General features: G+C 37.7%; 1 protein-coding gene across 1 annotated transcript; it reads right to left on the bottom strand.

The window, feature by feature from the left end:
* Positions 1-21,312, bottom strand: LOC308666334 (chitotriosidase-1-like). The gene is made up of 11 exons (XM_081325071.1): positions 21,273-21,312; positions 16,848-16,877; positions 14,265-14,466; positions 13,551-13,607; positions 12,736-12,901; positions 11,653-11,777; positions 10,161-10,251; positions 4,472-4,654; positions 3,704-3,820; positions 2,606-2,750; positions 1-357 (listed from the first exon to the last, which is right to left on the bottom strand). Exons 1-10 carry the CDS (start codon positions 21,295-21,297, stop codon positions 2,610-2,612), a joined length of 1,137 nt encoding a protein of 378 aa, XP_081181197.1. The 5' UTR covers positions 21,298-21,312; the 3' UTR covers positions 1-357; positions 2,606-2,609.
* Between the last annotated feature and the right edge of the window lie 4,117 nt (positions 21,313-25,429).

The raw sequence follows: 25,429 nt of genomic DNA, 5'->3' as shown, positions 1-25,429 counted from the left end.
TATGCATTTATTAAAGGTTAGAGAAATGTGTTCATGAATACATTGGAAAAAATGGATAGTTTAATTTAGAGACAATACATTGCTATTTGTAGAATGTGATTATCTTTGGGATTGGTGAGGATCAGTGCTTCAATTAAAATAGTTGCAACATCTATACGGATTGTCAAGCATTAGCCTTACTGGACCCAGCATATGGAAATGGTACTTGTTGGATCCAATTACTTATAGTCTAATATATAATTCATAATTTAATATGCTATAGTTCCCTTTAGCCTCATAAAAGTGAAAAGCTGTTTGCTGCTGGTGAAGCAGTTGGTATTCATCTTCAGAAATGTTGCTGAAACTGAAAGAGAAAACCTGCCAAAAGAATAACATTAGTTTAGCAATATTTCAAGCTACACAGTCTCTCTCAACTTTATTTCTAGCCCTCCCCTAAACTGGGTAGCTTACAGCCTATGAAATACTTTCTTTGTTGCTGCCCCTCTTCAGTAGTGTGTCTCTCCCCCCCCCAATAAATATGGTGTTCTGGAAGACCCTTAAGACCTGACTCCATTTGTATGGAGTCAGGTCTTCATGTTTTCAATTATTATGGGTTGTTTTTAGTTTGGGTGGTTTTGTTGTCATGGTTTCAAAAATTTTAATTGTATATTCTGTTGTTTAACTGTGTATTCTGCCCAATCACTCCTCTGTTGGAGGGGTCATCATAACAACGATTATTATTGTTATTAATAACAAAGTATATTTATTAACAACTGAATTCCAAAATTCAATGGTGTGACAAAAAAGATATATCTTGGCTTTACCTGTAAAAGCAAGCTAAGTGGGATCCATTCTGGACTGGGGCGCCGGGGGGGGGGGGCTAAATGTTCCATGGATTTGGGGCTGCAAATCTTAGTTTATATCTGTCTTGTTGAAAGGACAAGAATATTCTGCAAACTCTAATTCAGTGTGGCATTTAGAAATGTAGGCCTGGCAATACGCCATCACAAATTAGTTGTGGGAAGGAATCATAATAAATATAAGGATATTACTTTTTTTTAAAGAAACCTATTCCATCCATGTTTTATGTGGAGAAAAAATAAATTCACTCCCTCTTCCCAGCATAGAGTTGCCTCCACTTAATTGCACTGTAAGAAGTGTTTTCTATGTCTCACTGTAGAATATTTTTCTGAAGGAAAATTTGCTTTATCTTGCCATTAACTTCCATGTAGTATAATACTAGTATTGTTCAGTTTATTCATTGTGCCTTAGGAGGGCAAATAACATTTAATAGTTGTTCTAAACTTGTTTTTATGATTAAGTCCAACAAATGGATTAAGGATATAATGTACCTGCCTGGACATAAAATAAGATTAAATGGGAAGGGGATTTTTTTCCAGCACTCTGGAGATTGTTTTTGGAGAGAGATAATTGTAAAAATAAAAGAAAATATCTTCTTATTCAAGAAATGTTTCTATGGGCCTGGATCATTTCATTGGTTCTCAAAGACTATTCCATGTGGTTAAATCTGATTTACTACAAAGGGGGCAAAAAAGGGAAAATAACCGTAAAATCTTTTGCAAAATAGTATGGTTAAGTGACATTTTAGAAATATTTATGTTCTCCAAAAGCATACTATATTTATCTAAAAAGAAAATCAAAACTGGAGGACATAGTAGAACCGTAACATATCATATTATTCCTCCTACGGTAGCAATTCCTTTGAAATGAAATAAGATTCTTTAAAATCAAATTTTGCTCTAGAATCTTTTCTATTCAGTATAGGTTACACGGCTGGCAACCTTTTCTTGCCTGCTCATGCTGCACTGACAAATATTGCATGGAAGACTTCCAACGTCCCTTCCAACTCTGTTGCTCTTAAAATGAATAATCTCTCAACAGAACATGCAATCAGTGTATTTTATACTGTTGCCTTTTGTGCTTATTGTGCCCATGGGGACAAAGATCCTGAGTGGAAAGGGAAAAGGTTTTCTATGTTTCCCCCTCCCAGCACCACGTCTACTCAGAGAAATAAGGAGGCTATGCCTCTTCGCTTTCCAAAATAACATAAGTTCCCCTCCCATCCCTTTGCGAGGGAAAGCAGATTTTTTCCTTGTGGACTCCTTATCAAGGAGGAGTTACTTGCCTCCATGAGACCAAGTGCCTCGTTAAGGTTTATCATGGCCAATTTGCACAAGTTTAGTGACATTGTTTAGAACTGCCTCTGAATATCTTCACTAGGGGAGAGCAAAACCTTACAAACTCAACACAAGTCTGTGATGTTGACAATGTAACCCAAAAGATTTTTTTAATACTAGATTTTAGAGTCATTCAATAAAGCTTTTTCCCCCCCGGAACCATATCAGAGGGCAAGATGGCAAATACTGGTAAGTTTTACTATTTCAGATGGCTATAGATGTTTGTACTGGGGAAAATGTGATATAAGATCTTGAGCATTATGGTAAAGAAAAGGCTTTCCCTTTTACAGAAGTGTTGAAACTTTTCATATCTTGACATTGCTATATAATGGGAAATACCAGTAGAATGAGGATGTTGGGTAAATGCTTGGTTCCTTTTGACCTTGGGATTAAAATATGACTTCAAGAAAAAAACCACCAAATATTACCCAATTAATTTGTGGAACTCATCTGCTTTTTCAGAGTGTGAATAAGTGGGTATCTTCCTTCTTTGCAAAAGGAGCCACTGAAGTCATCTAGGTCTAAGGTCCACACCATACCACCTCCCAGGTTTTCTTTTTTCAAATACTGGACCTAAATGAAACAGAAAATAGGAATTCAAAGGCTTGAACTCAAATAGAAATCATATTGCTCAACAGTTTCAGCTGCCATGATTTGCCATGGTTTGTGGATGGTGCTGGGCCTGGCAATAGGAACTTATCTAGGGCACCAAATTGTAGGGGGTGCAAAAATTGAAAAGACTGCTGAAATATTAGTATAAAATCTGGTAATCCTTCCTTGGTGCTTTAAAACTTTTTCTTTCTACCCTTTTTGAAAACACCCATAAATTGGTTGAGCAGTAATGAATAGCACACTAGCCAGACATTGCAAGGCATGAGAAAGAAATTATTACTATAGCTATAGACTTCGGGAAACTACTATTCATAATGCAAGACCAAAGTTAGATAGGAAGGTACTGACCGAGCAAGTTGTGTATCAACTAATCAAAGTTATACTCATGTACTAGTACACTAGTGCACTCATGTACTCATGTACTAGTGTAAAATATAATTTTACAAAATGGTTCCCCTATGGCTACAATGGGTTTTGATGTATTTAAAATTATTTACTGAGATTCAGGGTAAATATAGTGAAAATGTCCCCCCTCCCCCCAAAAGGGGAAAAATTATCCAGGCTGAAAATTGTAAGTGTGAAACTCAAAACCTAGAAGGAAAAAAGAAACAAGAGGGTGCCTCTTTATTCTGGGGTATCAGAATATGACTTTGCCTAGAGCACCAAAATGTCTCAAGCCAGCCTGCATGGTTACAGGGTTATATGTCTGAGGAAAATATGATTAACCATAGGTTTCCACTGATATACACTTAGTGAAAACCAGGACTATTGTAATTTCTACAAAAACGCCTTTCACATATAAAGAACCATTAACCAGTCTATGTTGTTACCATCTTGTGATTTATGAACAGAAAGGTTGCTGAGCTATGCTAGAAGAATACATAAGCATTTAAATTAAAATATACCATCCTTACCTTATTAGTAATGCTGCTGACATCATCGTATCCTACCCATTGGTTTCCTTTGAAGGAATAGGGAACCTTCTGATCTTCAATCACTTTCGTGGTAGCACCATTTCTAAACTCACAGATCTGAAACAGAGTACATACTTGACTTGAGACAGATGCATTTTGGCTTGGCAAAGAAGTATGAATAACTCAGGATATTCCAAGAATGCATCTTTAGCACTTGGCCCAAGTTTTCATTAGAAAGTTTTCAGACAAATTGTAGGAGACAAGGAACAACAAATGATTCCCTGTTTTCATTCCTTGTATCTATTAAGATTAGGTTTGCAATCGAAAACAGAATAGTGAGACAAGAAGGCAATATCCTTGCAATCCCACAATAAGGAAGTAGTAATCTAGGACTGAATACCCAAGATGTTTCATTCTGGAGATATGTTCTGGGAGCAGTGAGTATACAGATCGATTCACCTACTGTATACCAACCTGCAGGGCTTTTTTTCTCATAGAATGCTCAAAACGGAGTTCCGGCACCTTTTTTGGATGGAACCTTGTAGGGTAGGCAAGGCAGGTTGTATGACATGTGTGAGTTCCGGCACCTTTTTCTTTTACAAAAAAAGCACTGCCAACCTGTATACTTGTAAATGTACGATTTAAAAATATCAATACATCTATGCAGTATCTACCAAAGGGGATCAAACATGAGCAAGTGCTGGGCTTTTTGGAATTTATCCTTGTTTGGAAAAGTCAAGGGGTCATAACTATATATCTTTTCCTTACCTCATAATAAGCCAAAAATCCTCTCTCTTTTGTGTAAATACCAGCTGTGCCAGGCCCTGAAGTTGGTGCCTTCACTCCATTCTGTGAAGTAGAAAGGGTGAAGGTTCGTCCATAGGCAGGAATTCCCAGAATGATCTTTTTAGGTGGTGCTCCCTTGCTCTTCCAGTACTTCACAGCATTGTCCTTTGGTGAAATAAATGAATAAGCAAGACTTCAATCCATTTTGTCTGGTTTTGCGGCTAAACCCTTTTATTATTCAGTTATGCTGCAATCCTAACATAAGTATATCGGTGAAGTTACTGTCACATTTACCAAGGAAAACGGTTCTATTTTAAGACATTCAGACTGGCAATTTTTCTTCCCAACAAAATAGCCTTTCACTTCATACTGAGGAAAAGTTTATTCCTTTCAGATGGGTGAGGAACTCCCTCGTCTTCCACGTTTTGATCTGCAGTTAAACTTGTATCAATCAGTATTGCCAACTGTTAAGAAACTATAATTCAGAAATATTTGGAATTTTACCAATAACATATTGTATTGATTAGAGGATCTTATGAATTTATGCAGCAGCTTTGTAAGGAATGCAAGGAAGATTATAGAAAGGAACTAATGAGTAAAACTCTATTGTCACTCAAACATTTTGGATGTCGTTCACTATTTATACCCATGAAGTATCTGGAATAGGCAGGAAACAAACCGAATTGTAGGAAAAAGGTTAATATATTGACATTGTAATATCCTGTCTCCATCTACAAATGCTTAAGATATAGATACTAGAAAAATAATAAAGGTATTTCAAAATTATATTTCATCCATATTTTCACTGGATGTTGTATAGGCAAAGAACAAATAGTTTAACACGTAGATAACATTCTAAGCCCCTTCATGGATTACTGCCTTGTCGTGGCGAAGGGGCTTGCGTAATTCAATGAAGCTATGAGCTATGCCGTGCAGGGCCACCCAAGATGGAAAGGTCATAGCAGAGAGTTCTGACAAAACGTGATCCACTGGAGAAGGAAATGGCAAACCACTCCAGTATCTTTGCCATGAAAACCCTATGGACAGTACCAAAAGGCAAAACGATATGATGCTGGAAGATGAGCCTCTCAGGTTGGAAGGCGTCCAATATGCTACTGGGGAAGAGCAGAGGGCTAGTACTAGTAGCGCCAGAAAGAATGAAGCGACTGGGCCAAAGCCGAAAGGACGCTCAGCTGTGGATATGTCTGGTGGTGAAAGGAAAGTCCGATGCTGTAAAGATTTTTTCTCCATAGGAACCTGGAATGTAAGATCCATGAATCAAGGAAAGCTGGACGTGGTCAAACAAGAGATGACAAGACTAAACATCGACATCTTAGGTATCAGCGAACTAAAATGGACAGGAATGGGTGAATTTAATTCAGATGACCATCAGGTATACTACTGTGGGCAAGAATCCCTCAGAAGAAATGGAGTAGCCTTCATAGTCAATAAAAAAGTAGGAAAAGCAATACTGGGATACAATCCTCAAAATGACAGAATGATCTCAGTTCGAATCCAAGGCAAACCATTCAATATCACAGTAGTCCAAGTCTATGCCCCAACCACTGGTGCTGAAGAGGATGAAATTGACCGGTTCTATGAAGCCCTACAGCACCTTATAGAACTAACACCCAAAAATGATGTCCTTATCGTCATGGGGGATTGGAATGCTAAAGTAGGAAGCCAAAAGATAACCGGAATAACAGGCAAGTTTGGCCTTGGAGTACAAAATGAAGCAGGGCACAGGCTGATAGAATTTTGTCAAGAGAATACGATGGTCATAGCAAACACTCTTTTCCAACAACCCAAGAGACGGCTTTACACATGGACATCACCAGACGGTCAACACAGAAATCAGATTGACTATTTGCTCTGCAGCCAAAGATGGAGAAGCTCTATACAGTCAGTAAAAACAAGACCAGGAGCTGACTGTGGCTCAGACCATGAGCTTCTTGTTGCAAAGTTTAGGCTTCAATTAAAGAAAGTAGGGAAAAGCGCTAGGCCAGTCAGGTATGAATTAAATCATATCCCTGTTCAATATACAGTAGAGGTGACAAATAGATTTAAAGAATTAGATCTGATAGACAGAGTGCCTGAAGAACTATGGACAGAGGTTCGTAACATTGTACAACAGGTAGCAACCAAAACCATCCCAAAGAAAAAGAAATGCAAGAAAGCAAAATGGCTGTCTGAGGAAGCTTTGCAAATAGCTGAGGAAAGGAGGGAAGCGAAAGGCAAGGGAGAAAAAGAAAGATACGCCCAATTAAATGCAGAATTCCAAAGAATAGCTAGAAGAGATAAGAATGCCTTCTTAAATGAACAATGCAAAGAAATAGAAGAAAACAATAGAATAGGGAGGACCAGAGATCTTTTCAAGAAAATTGGAGAGATGAAAGGAACGTTTCATGCAAAAATGGGCATGATAAAGGACCAAAATGGCAGGGACCTAACAGAGGCAGAAGAGATTAAGAAGAGGTGGAAAAATTACACAGAAGAACTATACAGAAATGAGGTTAACATCCCTGACAATCACAATGAGGTGGTCACTGACCTCGAGCCAGACATCCTAGAATGTGAAGTGAAGTGGGCCTTAGAAAAGCTGAGCAACAACAAAGCTAGTGGAGGTGACAGTATTCCAGCTGAGCTATTCAAAATCTTAAAAGACGATGCAGTAAAAGTGCTACACTCAATTTGCCAGCAAATTTGGAAAACTCAACAGTGGCCACAGGATTGGAAAAGATCAGTTTACATTCCAATTCCAAAGAAAGGCAGTGCCAAAGAATGTTCAAACTATCGCACCATTGCACTCATTTCTCATGCTAGTAAAGTTATGCTTAAAATTCTACAAGCTAGACTCCACCAGTATGTGGATTGAGAACTACCAGAAGTACAGGCAGGATTTCGAAGAGGCAGAGGAACTAGAGATCAAATTGCTAACATACGCTGGATCATGGAGAAAGCTAGAGAGTTCCAGAAAAACATCTACTTCTGCTTCATTGACTATGCTAAAGCCTTTGATTGTGTGGATCATAACAAACTGTGGCAAGTCCTTAAAGAGATGGGCATACCAAACCATCTTATTTGTCTCTTGAGAAACCTATATGCGGGCCAAGAAGCAACAGTGAGAACTGGACACGGAACCACTGATTGGTTCAAAATTGGGAAAGGAGTCCGGCAAGGCTGTATACTGTCGCCTTGCCTATTTAATTTATATGCAGAGCACATCATGAGAAAGGCAGGGCTAGATGAATCAAAAGTTGGAATTAAGATTGCCGGAAGAAACATCAACAACCTAAGATATGCGGATGATACCACTCTAATGGCAGAAAGTGAAGAGGAACTAAAGAGCCTCTTGTTGCGAGTGAAGAAGGAGAGTGCAAAAGTTGGGTTGAAACTAAACATTAAGAAAACCAAGATCATGGCATCCGGCCCTCTCAATTCCTGGCAAATAGATGGGGAAGAAATGGAGGTAGTGACAGATTTTATTTTCCTGGGCTCCAAGATCACTGCAGATGGGGACTGTAGCCAAGAAATTAAAAGACGCTTGCTCCTTGGGAGGAAAGCCATGGCAAATCTAGACAGCACACTAAAAAGCAGAGACATCACCCTGCCAACAAAAGTGCGTATAGTCAAGGCTATGGTCTTCCCAGTTGCAATGTATGGCAGTGAAAGCTGGACCATAAGAAAGGCTGAGCGCCAAAGAATTGAAGCCTTTGAACTATGGTGCTGGAGAAGACTCCTGCGAGTTCCTTGGACTGCAAGGCGATCAAACCGGTCAGTCCTAGAGGAGATCAACCCTGACTGCTCTTTAGAAGGCCAGATCCTGAAGCTAAAACTCAAATACTTTGGCCACCTAATGAGAAGGAAGGACTCACTGGAGAAGAGCCTAATGCTGGGAAAGATTGAGGGCAATAGAAGAAGGGGACGACAGAGAATGAGGTGGCTGGATGGAGTCACTGAAGCAGTAGGTGTGAGCTTAAATGGACTCCAGAAGATGGTAGAGGACAGCAAGGCCTGGAGGAACGTTGTCCATAGGGTCGCGATGGGTCGGACACGACTTCGCAACTAACAACAACAACAACATTCTAAGGTGGCATAAGATTAAAAAAACCTTTTATATTACTTGAAACTTGTGTTTTCCTATCTGAATTACATAGTTAGAATTTTTCTTTTTACAAAAATAATCTGTTTTTGTAAGGAATAGTGTATGTTCCTTTATTGCCTACAGAATAATCTAGATATTTTTACTTGTAACAGATATGATTAATGAATAACATTCAATATTTTGGACTCATGCATACAAATAAATCTAACATAGCTTAGAACATTTTAAAAATAATTAGGAAGTTATTTGGAATGATTGAACTAGACTCCTTACTGCAGAGACTTTCTCCTCATCCAAACTTGAAAAAAGGGGAAGGGGCAGACTGAATGAATTTCAGAGACGTATGACATATAACCCTATAACCATGCAGGCTGGCTTGAGACATTTTGGTGCTCTAGGCAAAGTCATATTCTGATACCCCAGAATAAAGAGCCACCCTCTTGTTTCTTTTTTCCTTCTAGGTTTTGACTTTCACACTTACAATTTTCAGCCTGGATAATTTTTCCCCTCTTTTGGGGAGGGGGGGACATTTGCACTATATTTACCCTGAATCTCAGTAAATAATTTTAAATACATGACGTCCTAAGTACTTCTTCATAATCATTTTTGAATGGTGCACAATCCTAGGAAGCTTCAGTGCACTCAGTTTAAATAACTAGCATATTAAATTTATACTGTGATCTTTCTAATACATCTTTTCTGCTAGTATTAGTAATCATTGCTCATACCTTATTATTTATTTATTTATTTATTTTATTGTGAAATGTATTTGTCGCTTATCTTGTATCCATCTTGTAACCAACGTCTCTGTGCGGCTTACAACATAAAACATTAAAATCATCCATTATAAAATAATACAACAGATAAGTCATTGACTCAAGGTGCCAACAGAGGGAGCCAGACACACAGGGAGTGGAGGAGGTGGGATTAGGTTTTAATTAGTCAACCACCTCCAGTATGAAGCTCCCCTGTTGGGTCCCCAAGCCATCTATCAGAGCCAGGTCTTAAGGCTCTTATGAAAAGTCAGCGGGGTGGGAGCCAAAGTCACTTCAGAGGATAGAATGTAGGAGCCACAGCAAAGAAGGCTCTTCTCCAGATCCAGTCAGCTGAAATTCCTTGGCTGACGGGATCACAGCATGCCTTCTCTACTGGTGCAGGTGGGGCAGGCCAGTCCCCATGAATGCTTTAGCAGCATTCATGCCCACTTAGAAGTTCGCAAACATCCTGGCAAAATCAGTTAGCTTAACTCTTAAAAAAGAAATACAATGATAATTATTTTAAAAAGCAGGTCTCACAGATCTTTTTACTAGCAGTTTTAAGGAGCTAGTAATGACTGAGAGTCACTCTTTAGTGACCAAGTTATAATTTTTCAGGTGCACAACATGAATATTTTAAAAGGGAAAGTGTTGAATAAAATATTCTAAACCAGCATGCTGATTCTCAATCTCTGTTTGCTAAATTGTTTTCTGAATGTAACAAGTGTTAAATAGGTAATTACTTTTGATCATTTCTCTAAATCTAAATATAAAGATTCTCTATGGGATAAAAATAGTGTATATCACATACAGTATCAGGGAATAGGGGGCTGACATGTCCTGTGACTCCATCTGAGGCTCCATGAAAATCATATGTCATGAGGTTGATAAAGTCCAGAGATCTATGAGGAAAGTAAGAAAATTTATATTATGTGAATTACATCTTTAATATCATACAGGTAGACCTCAACGTACGACCACAATTGAGCCCAAAATTTGTGTTGTTAAGTGATGCATTTGTTAACTGACTTTTGCCCCATTTTACAACTTTTCTTGCCATAGTTGTTAAGTGAATCACTGCAGTTGGTAAGTTAGTAACACAGTTGTTAATTGGGCTTCCCCATTGACTTTGCTTGTCAGAAGGTCGGAAAAAGTGATCACATGACCCTGGGACACAGCAATGGTCATAAATAATAATAATAATAATAATAATAATAATAATAATAATAATAATAATAATAATAATAATAATAATAATAATAATAATAATAATAATAATAATAATAATAATAATAATAATAATTTAATTTCTATACCGCCCTTCTCCCGAAGGACTCAGGGCAAATACAATAAAAATACAATGTACAAAAGTTAAAAAAGAATTAAATAATACAGCCCAATTCCAATAAAAATTAATACAATTAATATTAAAATACCCCAACCCATCAGACCAGGCCAGTTTGTTCAAATAAGTATGTTTTTTGGTCACGTCGGAAGGAGTGAAGGTCGGGAGCCATCCGGAGCTCAACTGGTAAACGGTTCCAAAGGTCTGGCACGCCCACAGAGAACGCCCTCCCCCTGTGGGTCGTCAGTCGACACTCTTTGACCGACGGCACCCTAAGGAGGCCCTCTCTGTGGGAGCGCACTGGATGAAGGGAAGTTGATGCTGGCAGCAGGTGCTCCCGTAAGTAATCCAGACCCATGCCATTTAGGGCTTTATAGGTCATTACCAGCACCTTGAATCTTACCCGGAGGGCAACCGGAAGCCAATGCAGCTCGTGGAGTAGAGGTGTTACATGGGAGTATCGGGAAACCCCCACTACCACTCGCGCGGCTGCATTCTGCACCAGCTGAAGCCTCCGAGTAGTCCTCAAGGGCAGCCCCATGTAGAGAGCATTGCAGTAGTCCAAACAGGAGGTCACGAGCGCATGAGTGACTGTACGCAAGGCATCTCGGTCCAGATAGGGCCGCAACTGGCGCACCAGGCGAACCTGGGCGAAGGCCCCCCTAGTCACAGTATGAACCAGTTGCCAAGCATCTGAATTTTGTTCACATGATCATTGGTTGCCGCAAAAGTCGTAACTATGAAAAATGATCGTAAGTCACATTTTTCAGTGCTGTTGTAACTTTGAACGGTCACTGAACGAACTGCAGGACTACCTGTAATTTGAATGATTCCACAAAGCATGATATTTTACAACTAAGGAATAAGAACTTGTTAACTTACAATGTTGGAGCCAATTAATTTAAATGTGAGCATGCTTGCCATTCTAGTTAATAATTTTTCCAGCATATATACTCACTCTGAGATCTTGTCCACTTCATAAGCATTGTCAATAGTCTGCTTCCCAGCAGCAACGGCAGCACTAAGCAAGAGTCTTTTCTTTCCTGTCCTCTGGGCTTCGGCTGTAAATTCTTTCATCATTTCCTAAGATAAGCAGATAACAGCATTAGTTTTACCCACGTCATTTTTTAAAAAAATAAAATAAAATATAAATTAAAAATGTAGGTAACTCAAAAAGAAGCAGGTGATTGAATGAGTGGATAGTGATACCAATTCAGTCACTTTTGTGTCCAAAGTAACTGCAAATCCAGGATACTTCTTGTTTGAGTTCTATTTTTATTAAAGAGTTTTTTAGTTTATTTATTTTATTTTTATTTATTTTAATCCCATTTATATCCCGCCCTTCTCCGAAGACTCAGGGCGGCTTACAAGCTTAGCAGTAGCCTTCATTCTATGTATATGCCTGCTTATTAGGGCTTTCACACACACCCCAAGTTATCTATTACATATCGCTTTTGAGCCAGATTGATGTAATGGTTAAGGCATAGGCTAGAAAACAGGAGCCATAGAGTTTTAGTCCTGTTTTAGACACAAAGCCAGCTGAGTTACCTTGGGCTAATCATTCTCTTTCTCAGACCTTGGAAGGAGGCAAAGGCAAACCATTTTGCCTTTTGCAAAGGCAAAACCTTTGCAAAGAAAACTGCAAGAAGTCTAAGAAATCTCCGAGAATCACACACAATTGAACAGAAGGGGGGGGGGGGAAATCCGTATTGCTTACCTGCTGTGTTTATTAACAGATTTACATTTGAGCATTTGATGTGTACCATCCCATTGTGGGGGTCTTAGATTTAGATAAAAAATAGGTATCCCTATATTACATTTTGGAATCTAGTAACTGTGTATGCAAGTCTGTTAAGACTTGGTTCTAGTAATACAGTAATTATTAAATAGCATTCATTCTATACAACTTTTGGGATATTCCCTGATGTTTTGATTCACTAACACTACCATACATAGAATTCGCTAGTATAAAATAACATTGCAGCAAGAAACTTTTTATTTGCTGTTTGCATTTTTTCATCAACTTAAAATTTTGCAGTACCTGAACTAACAAGGTGAAACGTTGTTTATCCTCTGCAGGGCTGCCTCTGGCACCAGGATATTCCCAGTCTAGATCTAAGCCATCAAAGCCATGGTTTCGGAGGAATGAAACCGCAGAAGAAATAAATATCTGGCGATTGGGAGCAGTAGCTACCATTGCAGAGAATCTACCAAAGAAGATATGAGGACATCAAACAAACAGGATACCAATTGACTTTGTCATGTACATATATCATATGTGTTCCTATCCAATATCAGTACCCATACTATAGAATATGGTGTACACTTTCCATAGAAATGAACTTTTTATGTTAGTTTACAGAGGGGGAAGACATAGTTAATACCTTTTTTAAAAAAAACGTTCTATGTTTTTTGACTTGAAAAGATACTTAGACCCAAATAACGTATTTCCAAACAAATCTTCCTTCAGCCTGATTCTATTTTTTTCCCCAATTTTAGTTCCAAATAATATTTGATGTTTTTAAACAGGTTTTGAAACATGAATATTATATTACTACATTATTAAGTATGTACAGTAGCTAGTTTTATGCACATTTGCTGACTTTCCTTATTACAGTTTCATTCATTCATTCATTCATTCATCTTGTGCAGTCATTGTTACTATTAGCAGTATTATAGGAAATAATCACAAAGCAATGTACAACAATAAAAATAATTGCAAAGTAGGACCCTCAAAGAGGGCCACAGAAAAAGCATCCCAAGAATTAGTCCTGTGTTTTGGCAGTTGCCACCTAGTATTGTTCATCATAACATAATGAATACAGTCCCCTCCATAGATATCTCTGAGGTTCTTACTTTGGACTACCAAATGTCCATCCACCGATAGCTAAAAGTGTATTCAATCCTGGATTCCTAAATGAGAAAAAAAAATTGGTTAGTAGAGCTACTAGTTTATCTTGCATACTGTATGTGTTTTTCAGGCTTAGAAAAATTCATTGGGCCTGATCCAGGTTGGTGCTTTACAATGTATGCAAAATGAACTTTTTGCCATTTTTCCAAGCTGCACCAGTTTATTATACAAAAGGAATTAAAAAACTTTTGTTTTCTAGTGTAGTCCTAGGGGTTGGAAGAGAATAAGGACAGAACTGCATTCTTTACTGAAAACTTTCAAGGGATTGTAATCATTTTGAGCAAGCACATTGCCTACAATTGCACTGTTCCTTATTCTTACTAATCTACTTTACAAGTGAATTTTTTTTAAAAAAGATGCTAATATATTGCTATTGCTAAGCACATTGGTTTGTGCTTAAATTGTAAGCCGCCCAGAGTCTTCGGAGAAGGGTGGGATATAAATGGGATTAAAATAAAAATAAAAATAAAAAAAATATATGGGTACTATTATATTATGTCAAGTGATTGCCTTGATTACATTTCTGCTTCAGCTTCTATAAAGTTCCCTGTGTAAAATTTTTATATACCTACTTCCTTCTACTACATATAATGCAAAATCCCAGTTCCAGGAATTTCTGGAAAGACCCCTTACACCAACCCTCCCCACTTGCTCCATACATTTTTTTAAGGTTATTGAAATCCTTGTAGAGCTGTTCATCATTCCACTCTGCCGTCGTGATCTTATTGTCTTTCATTCCCGCAAATGCGTAAATGAGATGAGTGCACAGTTTGGGATCAATGTCTTTAGGCAAGAATTTCCCTCTATCTTGCCTGTACTGAGCCCAGTTGGTGAAATAGCAAATCAGTTTGAAAGCAGAACCTGTGGAAATGAGATTGTATATGAAAGACATCTTGGTCTGTTCAGTTAGTCACTCCTCCCAAGAAAATAAGACATTTTTGTTGGCTTATCTGTTTAATGACTTACTCCTAAACTAGCAAAATCCAGATATACTGAATTGCAGTTCCCTAAAATCCCAACCATCATGGTCAGTTGTAAGAAAAATAATCCAACCTATCTGGAAGAAACCAAATTAAGACATGTTAGTTTTGTATCTTTATTATCATGAACAGTGACCAAAATTAAATCCACATTTAAGACAGGACAAAAATAAATATAATAGAACATTAAAGGTACCCACCCTCCCTAAAATAAACAGAGCTAATTTGCTAGCTTACTAAAACTATTTAGCAAATTATTCAACTACTTAAACTTTAATGCAGTAGTAACTAGTACTGTAAGTTACTTAAGGGATAATTAGCAAAATAGATATAAATAATATAAATTATTATTAATAATAATACACCGCCCTGAGTCCTTCGGGAGAAGGGCGGTATACAAATAAAATTAATAATAATTAATAATGAATGAATCTTATTTCTCACTATCTGTTATTTAAACTGTAAAATTATAAAATGATAATTTGAAAATAGTACTCAAAAATTTTATAAGGTTCTAAACCAGACATTTCAAACACAAGGCCCGGGGGCCAGATCCAGCCCGCGAAGTGGTTTCATGTGGCCCACGAAGCCATCCTGGAAACAGTGAGGGAACGGCCCCCACTGCCTTGGCCCTGGCCCAGAGACCCCAGAGACCCCCAGATCTGTCCCACTCCTGCCCAGGCCCTCATAGGCACCCTTGATGCGAATGATGTAGAGCTGGCCACGCCCACCCAGCAGGCCATATGCACTCTAGCCACGCCCACCCAGTAGGCCACGCCCACCCTGGCCATACCCACCTGGCCCCCTGAGGGCAACCGCAATGCTGATGCGGCCCTCAGTGAAATTGAGTTTGACACCCCTGTTCTAAACATAGTGAACTAGTAATGGGAATAAAGCAGAATATGGACACTCTCCTGGAGTTCCTTTCTGAAGGGTCCACTAAAAGGGGAAGAATAAAATCATCATCTATTTCACTGTGACTACTTCTTTAAAACGGCACAGTTAAATTTTTAAAACAATTTGAATAAAAAAGACAACACAGAGACATGGGGCAATCGTTCACTGGCATTGGGTACAGCATCATCAGGGTCCTATTTACTTTTTCTATTACTTAATTTTAACACTTCTTGCATAAATTTTGGGGGTGTATTGATTGAATAACAATATCATTAAGTAGCAATATAACATCATAAAGCAATATAAAGCATTTACATATTTTAAGATTATTTATCCAAAGCATTGATTAAAATGCACACATGCATGCATATATAACATTCATAAAAAGACCTGGATAATGAAAATATGAGTATTTAGGAATGTCTATAAAATATATTGTTGAAAGAAAAATCATCAGATCCAGGCCAAGCCAGGAGGAATTAAAATAGAGGCTAAGATGCTGAAAATAAAATGGAGGCTGGCAGTTTGGAAAGAAGGTTGAATGATGAGCAGAACCACCAGTAGCATGTGGTTCTGGGACAGTTGACCATATGGGGTTGGGATAGGTGGGCATTTATACATTCTTTGCTCCAGGGGGTTGTGCAATGAGGTAGGCTTTTATGTCTTTTGTTACTCTGAAGAGGGTACATAGGATTAATCCTATTACTTTCTAAAGGTCATGCCCTGCTTTTAGTTTTTGGCTGGGGTATGTAAATTCTTAATCCTATCACTGTGGAGCTGAAGGCATTTTGCTTATGAATGGTTTGCCTCAGCTTTTCTGAAAGGATTGTCAAATTGCATTTCTGCCTTAAGAAAGGGAGACTGGGGTCTCTCTCTGCCTAAGATTTTTCCCATTTCTTTGGGGAAATATAATATTCTGCCTTTGTTTAACATCCACCAAATATTTAATTCTCTAGGAGGGTGGGTGTATGCTGACGTTCTACAATATCAGGATTGGCTACCATGAAGAATGCCAACACAGAGAAACATAAACGACACAAATAGCAGAACTTCTAATACTGTAAATCACTTTCTAATGAAGTTGAACTATGCAAAGTATGTCACAACCCATCTCACAAAAGTGACTATCTGGCATAAACAATTACTTGTCACTTGTTGTCCTTATATTGCTGCAATGGTTGGTGAATGTCTAAATCTAACTTCTCATGCTGCTAGGGCCCATGAAAGATATCACCAACCTTCATGCGCTTTCCATTGTTGATTTCATTACGGAATATTTTATCAGAGCCCAATAAATGGAGCCTTAATCTTTCCTGTTTTCTTATGATTCATTAGGAAATAAGATGGTACTATATGATTACTTACTGCAGTGAAGAAACAGCAAGACAGCTAAACCTAGAATAAAAGGAAAATAGAAGACAAATGAGCTAATATAGCCTCTTTGCATTTAAGATACTGGTGCATAATATGATCAATATTTGCTATCATTGCTTTTTTATATTTCACTTTGAGTGTGCCAGAAAACTCCTTTTATCTCCTTTGATGAGGTACAGGCAACTATATGTTGGCTTTGCAAGGTAGCCTGTAGATTAAAAAAACGTATTTCTTTAAGAATAGTGTGGGTATGTTTGATGAAAATTGTGGCATCCTGGCCAAGATGTGTCAAAACTGAATTAAACTTACATTAGCAGTGAGTGGTATCTGTGACCAGGTATGAGTAAAGCTGGTAATTTAGTTCTCTCTCCCTCTCCCCCCCTCTTTCTCTCTCTCTCTCTCTCTCACACACACACAGAAACACAAACACACAAATAATGAAGTTAGAGAGCATGAATAATGAAGTTAGAGAACACTTTTCATACAATGAAAAATATTGAGAACAAATGCAAACCCCATAGGAAGTATTGGTTTGTTAAACATGTGTAGGAAGGTAGAATTCTAACAGAAAGAGTACATCAAGCATCAGTAAGTAAAATTATGAAGTGCAGTATCCTTTTGTGCCAAGTAGGGGGTGTACATACTAGATTTTTCCTCTTCAGCAGGTTGCCAAGAAATGTATGAAAGCAAACAGGAAACTTTACCATGCGTTATTAATACAGTGAATGCATATAGGTGTGAATTATAGAACTTTTCCTATGAAAATGAAGTTGAAGACTGGTTGGTTGCTGAATGCAACAAGTGTACAATATATAGAAGTAAAGCATGTAAGAAAGTAAATGGAGTGCTTAGTGAATGCTTCAACAATGAAATACATTGTAAGACAAGATTGTATGATGTCTTTTGGGTTCTTTAATATATTTATAGGGACGCGGTGGCTCAGTGGGTTAAGATGCTGAGCTTGTCGATCAGAAGGTCGGCAGTTTGGCGGGTCGAATCCCGAGTGCCATGTAACAGAGTGAGCACCTGTTTCTCGTCCCAGCTTCTGCCAACCTAGCAGTTTGAAAGCACGTAAAAATGCAAGTAGAAAAATAGGGACCACTCCGGTGGGAAGGTAACAGCGTTCTGTGCGCCTTTGGCGTCTAGTCATGCCGGCCACATGACCACGGAGATGTCCTCGGACAAGCGCTGGCTCTTCGGCTTTGAAACGGAGATAAGCACCGGCCCCTAGAGTCGGAAACAACTAGCACGCATGTGCGGGGGAACCTTTACCTTTACCTTTTTAATATATTTATGTCTGAGGAATCATTGGAGGACTGTTAGAAATGCATTAGCCTGGGATGGAAATGTATGTCTTTTATATGCAGACAATTCTGTGATTGCAAACCTGCATGATTTGTGGCACATGTCAGATAACTAGTTTAAGACAATGAGGCATAAGAATCTGAAATGAAATGTACTGATAACCCAAGTTCATAGGAAAAATGAATTAACTTTTGCAATCTATTCATGTCAGAAATTTAGAGCAAGTAAATGAATTGGTGTGTCACACTGAAATCTTTACTAAGATGGAGAAATGAATGGATTCATTTTAAAATGTGCAGCTGCTAGTTCCATTACTGTAGTAGGTAATGTGTGGTCTCTTATGTGGAATGTTTGTTGAAAGAAATGAAAATGGCTGTGTATGCAAAATGCTTCTACTTGCATAGCAAGTGAGAGTTGAGTATGTCAGAAGAGAAATTATTGGAAGTATGACTTGGGTATGTCAAGAAAAACATAAAAATTGGATGCAGAGTGAATGGGTTACTTTCAGAAGGGTACATTCTTAACCTCTGCATGCCAGTTCTGATCCTCTAATCTATTTTGCTTATCCAGAATCTTTCATTTAAAGGGATTTCTGGGAAGAAGTGGTGAACTGAAAATAGCTCCACATTTAGATGACCACAACAAAATGAAGAGCAAGTAGACTAGCTCTTTGCAGTCTCTCTTTGGACAAGGAGAGGACTTGAGATCATTCACAAGTGCTCCTGGAAGTTGCTTCTTGTGATGAGACCTCAAGACAGCAGTCTCCAGGTTTACTGCTCTGTGAGATGAGGGAATAAGCATCTTGCTGAAGGTGTTGTCAGAGCCTTCAAAAGGTCAATGGATTTGCATACTTCCTTTTCTAACCAGTTTCAGAAATTGCTTGTTAACTGCTTTTCAGCTATTTCAATTGATAAGGTTTACAGTACTATGTGAGTTTATTTCAATCTTTAGCAAAATAAGTTTTAAGTACAACTTTAAAAACTTTTTAAAAATACATTTTGGAATGCACAACAAAAGGGTGATCAGAATTTGGATTTTGGAAAGTTATAAACAGAGTGTCTAAATAGATTTGAAATAATATTTTAAAATTAATTATAAGAATTTTTCCCATGGAAAATGGTTTCATTTTTGAATTATTAATTTATTTGCTGCTCATCTTGCAGTTCAAGGTGATTCTTTTTAAAGAATTCTCTTTTTTTAAAAAAATGATAAGATTAGACTTTGAAGGTTGGACACTAGAGGGAATCAAAAGGAAGTAAAGATTACAATTACAGAACACATAAAGTTGACTTACTAATGTAGAACAAAGCAATTTTTTTTAATGTTGGACATATTGAAGGGTATTTTTGAACCATGGACCCAGAAATTAATTTTAAGAGTGTCTGCCTCTATATATAAACTGGCTTCAAAATGTTATACAAAGAGAAACAAGTTTTACCTGGCAAAATTCAGACTGATCTGAAAGTGGGTTTTAAAATGACAGGCTATGCCGCTACAGGAATTATATAGAAAAAAAATGCTAGACTGGACATAGAAAAGAAACTAGCTGATGTCTTAATAGTTAAAAAGTATATATAAATAACAGAATAAGAGAGTGACCTGGATAGTTTTCCTATACTGAATTTACAAAAAACCTGTTAAAGAAATTTGTGGAAAGGGACAGAGAAAAAAATAAAAAGAAATCAAGTTCGAAGATATTCTTTGAAAGGACTAAACATTAAGATTGTTAAAGGAAGGAATATAAAGTTGGTTTGATTGATCAAGGCTAAAATAGATATGTTGTTACATCTAGTAAACTTTAATTGACTGTTGGTGATCAATACTTAACAAGGCTTTAAGGATTTGTTTATAGATAAGAGATGAGATATGGGGAAAAGAGATCATTAGTGGCATTTTAAGAGAAGGTGATAAGTTACTAAAATTGTTTATATATTTATTTATACTTTATAATTGTTTATACATCCCATCATATTGGGATGAAGGGAGAAGACATTTCTTTATATGCTTCTTTTTTCTTTACTAATTTTTATTTTTCTATTTATTTTTCTATTTTTTTTTAGTTTGCTTTAGTGTTTATCTTTTTAATTGAAACTTTAAATACATATACTGTATCTCCAACATAGAATAAGGGCAGTAACCAATCTCCATCACAGCTATTGAAAACCTAAATTCCTTGATGCCATCCATGCAAACCTGAATGAGGATCTGATTATCTATCTGGATAGAGCCGAACAAGATCAAAGAAGTGAGAACTACATAGATTTTCCTTGAATGCTAGTCTGGGATAAATACAGAATTCTGAAAACTCTTACAGGAATTTCTCAGCCTTCTTTGTAGTGAGCTAATAAAGACAGAATGTCTTCGAATGGTTTTTCCCAGATTCCTTTCCACCCGAGCTAAATTGCTTTTGGCAAAATAAACTGTCAACTGACTATTTCTTCATGTCTTTCTTCTATTCCTTTCCTAACTTCCCTACAATCTTTCATATTGATGTATAGACCTCCCAAAGTTTGATTGTACCAAAGATCCTATGGTAGAATCCTATGGCTCCTGCATCAGGAAAGTGAAGAAGTAGCACAAATAGTTTTGGTGCCCATATTTTTATAGTCTATGGATCCTTGGATGCTTCACCATTAGAAGCTTGCAAGACAGCGTTGGGCCGATTGGCCTGCGTAGAACAAATCAGACAGGCTATGCCACTTCCATTGGTAATTGTGAAACCCAGCCCAGACATATTGGAGAATTTTTCTACTTGAAAATTGCATTGAAACAAACCTACAAGTTACAACACAAATAAGGGAAAGACTTTGAAAAGGCCATTTGTATTCTACTTTAGTTCCCTGTTTAAAGATACTGAGATACCGAAGTCATGTGCCACTATACCTTTTCCACTATTCCATTGATAGAAACAGATTTGAAAGCACAAACCTGTTAAAATGTGGCCTTTGTAATAGAAATATCTATTTAGAGTAAATTAATGTATCTTTCTATGAATTTTATATAGAAAAAGTATACTGCATAGTTGCACAGAAGCATAAATAAGTGAAGAATGAAATTTTGTAAACCACACAGCACAAACATTCAACATTCAAACATTGAATATAAGATTACCAGTCCAGACAATTGCTCGACCCATTCTGAGTGCAGATGTCCAGTCCTCTATTTGCAAAGAAGTAGATCGTTGAGTTTACCTATGTACTGTGTATATACCAGCTTAACGCCAACAGAGTACGGATGATGTTGCAACAGCATTTCCTGGCAGTCCTCTTGTCATTAATGTTGCAATAAAATGACAATCACAGTGAGAAAGCAACTTCATGAGATGCACTAGCATTGATCTGGGTACACAACAGTTTTGGTGCTAAAAAAAAAGATCAGAGAACTGAAGAATGAATGTGCCTGATTCTCAGTAAATAAAGGAAAATTGAGGAAAAATAGAAATCTGAGACAAATGCAAAATCTGTAATCAATTTCTATTCTTACTAGAAATGAATATCTTAAAGAGCTTTGAAGAGCTTTTAAAGCCAGTTTGCTGGCCTTGCTGTTAGCAGAACTGAAAACATTTTTAAAAACCTTTTTGGATTGTTTTGCTGTCATCTGACAGATTTCTATCAGCTGCATAGTATATCCAAATCATAAAGATGTTGACTTATAGTGAATTCAGGGCTTATGTATGGATGTATAATACACACTAATATTGATAAGTTCTTGTGATCAACAAAGTTCTTGTGATCAACACTCATGAGGGTTGCTTTTCTTTGGCTACCAATTAGGCTGAAAAAATAACCCTCATTTAGAAGACACAAAACATGGGCTTTCCCTCACTGCTGAGTCAAAGAGCTGAAATCAGAAAACTATAGTAACATTAATTGATTGTCCTCAACTAGTTTCTGTTCTGCTTCTAAAGCTTGTGTTTTGCCTCACTGCCAGAAGGAGGAATTCTGGTGCAGCAGCATGTGCAAAAGCTGTTGAACCAAGTTCTAGGTTAAACCCTTTGGTGTTACTACCTGGCTCCTTTTTTCATGTTGCTTCTGGTAATAAACCATCTGCCAAACACAACACTGATGTGTTTGGTGGAGAGTTCTGACAGATGCCTGGAATCTGTGGATCTGTTAAAAACCATCTGTTAAAAGCAGGTACTGGTCTTTAGGCAAGCAATGCAGGTGGGGCTTGTCTAGTAAACAGGAGATTGCTGCTGCTTTACTAGGTAGCCCTCCATCTCTTTTCAGATAAACAGAAGTTTACCTGTAAAGAGATGGAGGGCTACCTAGTAAAGCTGATCCACAGGTTGGTGAAGGCTGCCCAGTAAAGCAAGAGTTTTTCTGCTTCACTGTACAGTCTTCCACAACTTCAAATGACTTGTAAGGCAGTGCAGGTGCCTGGTAAATTAGCAAGTTCATTTCCTATCATGAAGATCAGATGTCATGTTTATAGACAATCCACAGAGTAGCAAAAGTTACCCAGGAAAGGAGGAAAGTCTCTTTATTTCTCACTTTCCCCATCCTACAGATGGTATGCAAGGTGGCAGAGGCTTCCCAACTTCTTTTATCCAGAATGGCACTGGTAAAGCTTCTCAGTCAAAAAAAGGAGGTGCTATGCTTATACCAGCATAGAGACATTAGATGCTGAGCTGATTGTAGCTACCTCCCCTCAGGTTCCTTGACTTTTTAAAAAAAGATAAAGGTTTCCCCTGACAGTCATGACTGACTCTTGGGTGGTGGTGGTACTCACCTCCATATTTTCCAAAGACGCTTCTGAGGTCATGTGACCAGCATGACTATACACTGAGGTGCATGGAATGCTGTTACCTTCGCAGTGATATCTATTTATCTACTTGCATTTGCATACTTTCAAACCGCTAAGTTGACTTTAATACCAATCAAACAGTTGCAAGAGCACTCCAGACTGTCCCTATGGCAAAAATTACAGTGGTATGTTACTTACATAGGGTGGATAATACAACTTTGTTAAAGAACAGCTCAGCTAACAGCTCAACAGAACAGCTAAAATATTTTAAGTTATCTCATTATGGATTGGGGATGATACGAGAGCAATTTATGAAGACATTGTTGGGGGGAAAAATAATTGCTGGCACATGGTTCTGTAACAATTAAACACAAGTGAAGAAAAGCCTACTTATAAGGAAAGAGATGAATTATGGGACAATGCTAACATTGTTTAAACATTATCTGGTCCACATACAATGTTGCATACAACACTGTATGCAACACTGTTTTACATATAGATATCAAAGATCACAGGCAGTGAAATAAACACGACTGGAAGAGAGCAATTTTATGTCAGGAAGTGTGAATATACAATGTGGCAGTTGTTTGCATCCACAGAGAAACAAACACAAGTTTCCTTGTTAGCATGCCATCACTCCAGTATCTTAAATCTAAACTTTATATTTTGTAGTGCTCTATAAATAATTTCAAACTCCTCAAACAGAATCATTTATTGTACCAAGAGAAAAATCAGACAATTTGTCTTTGGAATGACTATTTAGTTTCACAATCTTAGCCAGCATAGTTGAGAATGGAATTGTGGACTTCTGCATGGCATTTGGTATTCATGTTCCAATGTCTTTTTTGTTGTTGTTGTTGTTGATGGAACTCTGCAAAATGAAAAAAAATAATTAAGCGTATTATTATATACAAACACAAACTCAATTTTTCCACATTTCCCTTTTCAATGTAGCCATCGGGTTCTCCTTGGTGATGCAGTTAGGGGTTGGGATAGCCTTGACTGAAGAAAGTGGTAATTGGTTTGATAGAAACTGGAACCACTCTGTTTGAATTTGTAAATGTTTAACTCTTACAACTAAATTGCTAGATGCTCTATGCAGGCCCTTTCAAGTTTATAGAAGCCCAAATCACTTCCAGTTTTTGAGTCTCCTAACTATAATAAAAATGAAATACAATAATGCATGAAATCAAGACATGGCCAAATAATTAGAAAGAACCTCCCCCTATTATTTGAACATTTTAAAATGCAGTGTTCTAAAATTGAGTTTTCTTTGAGCATGATGCTCAGCCTAAATTGCTCTCTGGACTCAAACCTCTGACTGGGTCTGGTGTTATGTTTATTTATGCACACACAAACAGACATGCAGAGATATGGACTCCCAGACATCAGAATGAAGAAAAGTGTTATGGAAATTTTTCATAGAAACCGCAGACCTGGGCATTGTTGATCTTAATTTGCCAGAAGGCAGCCATACTTTACAAATTGTCTATGTTTCCCACTAGGGAAAGTATACCAGTAATCAGTATGTGTTTCTCCATTCCTATTTACTGGCAGGATGCAGAGATACAATCCAGACAAATACTGGAACCTCCCTGGGGATTTCCCTTTAATGAAATTAGTGGAAAAACACAGCCGTTTCCTTAATTTAAAGTATTAAAATACCAAAGAAGCATCAACAGTGACACACCTTTGTATTAGGAATTTCACAAGCCTTTTAGCTTGGCTACCTTTTCTAGAACAAAACTGGAAAGGCCCAAACCAAGAATAATTTGAATTAATGGCCAAAGAAAAATGCACAGCATGACTTTTAGATAGCAGAGAGCAACATAACATTTCCTTTGAAGGAAATCTCAGCAAGGAAGGTATAGAATAATGGGGTTAGCCACATGACATCAGAATTCCCATTCTGATCACACTTTGAACATACCAAAGAAGAAAATGTTGCAAAATAAAGATCATTGCAACATATAAAGATTTATCTGCATGTATGACTATTAATTACAAGGGACGCGGTGGCTCAGTGGGTTAGGACGCTAAGCTTGTTGATCAGAAGGTCGGCAGTTTGGCGGGTCGAATCCCGAGTGCCGCGTAACAGAATGAGCGCCTGTTACTCGTCCCAGCTTCTGCCAACCTAGCAGTTCAAAAGCACATAAAAATGCAAGTAGAAAAATAGGGACCACTACGTTGGGAAGGTAACAGCGTTCCGTGCGCCTTTGGCGTCTAGTCATGCCAGCCACATGACCACGGAGACGTCCTCGAACAAGTGCTGGCTCTTCGGCTTTGAAACGAAGATGAGCACTGGCCCCTAGAGTTGGAAAAGACTAGCACGCATGTGCGGGGGAACCTTTACCTTTACCTTTTTATGACTATTAATTAAGATACACCATGGAAAAATCCACTACTGCATTGTTGAACAATAATCTTGTAGAAAGTGAGCACCATCCACCCTCCTAAGAAGAAAATATTTTGGGGGATATTAAAAAAGGCAGAATATTAAATTTCCCCAAAGGAATAATTTA

This window comes from Vipera berus, assembly GCF_964194415.1.
Source record: "Vipera berus genome assembly, chromosome: 3".
NCBI classification, from domain to species: Eukaryota; Metazoa; Chordata; class Lepidosauria; order Squamata; family Viperidae; genus Vipera; species Vipera berus.
The sequence above is the reverse complement of the archived record's forward strand: the minus strand, read 5'-3'. Positions and strand labels throughout refer to the sequence as shown.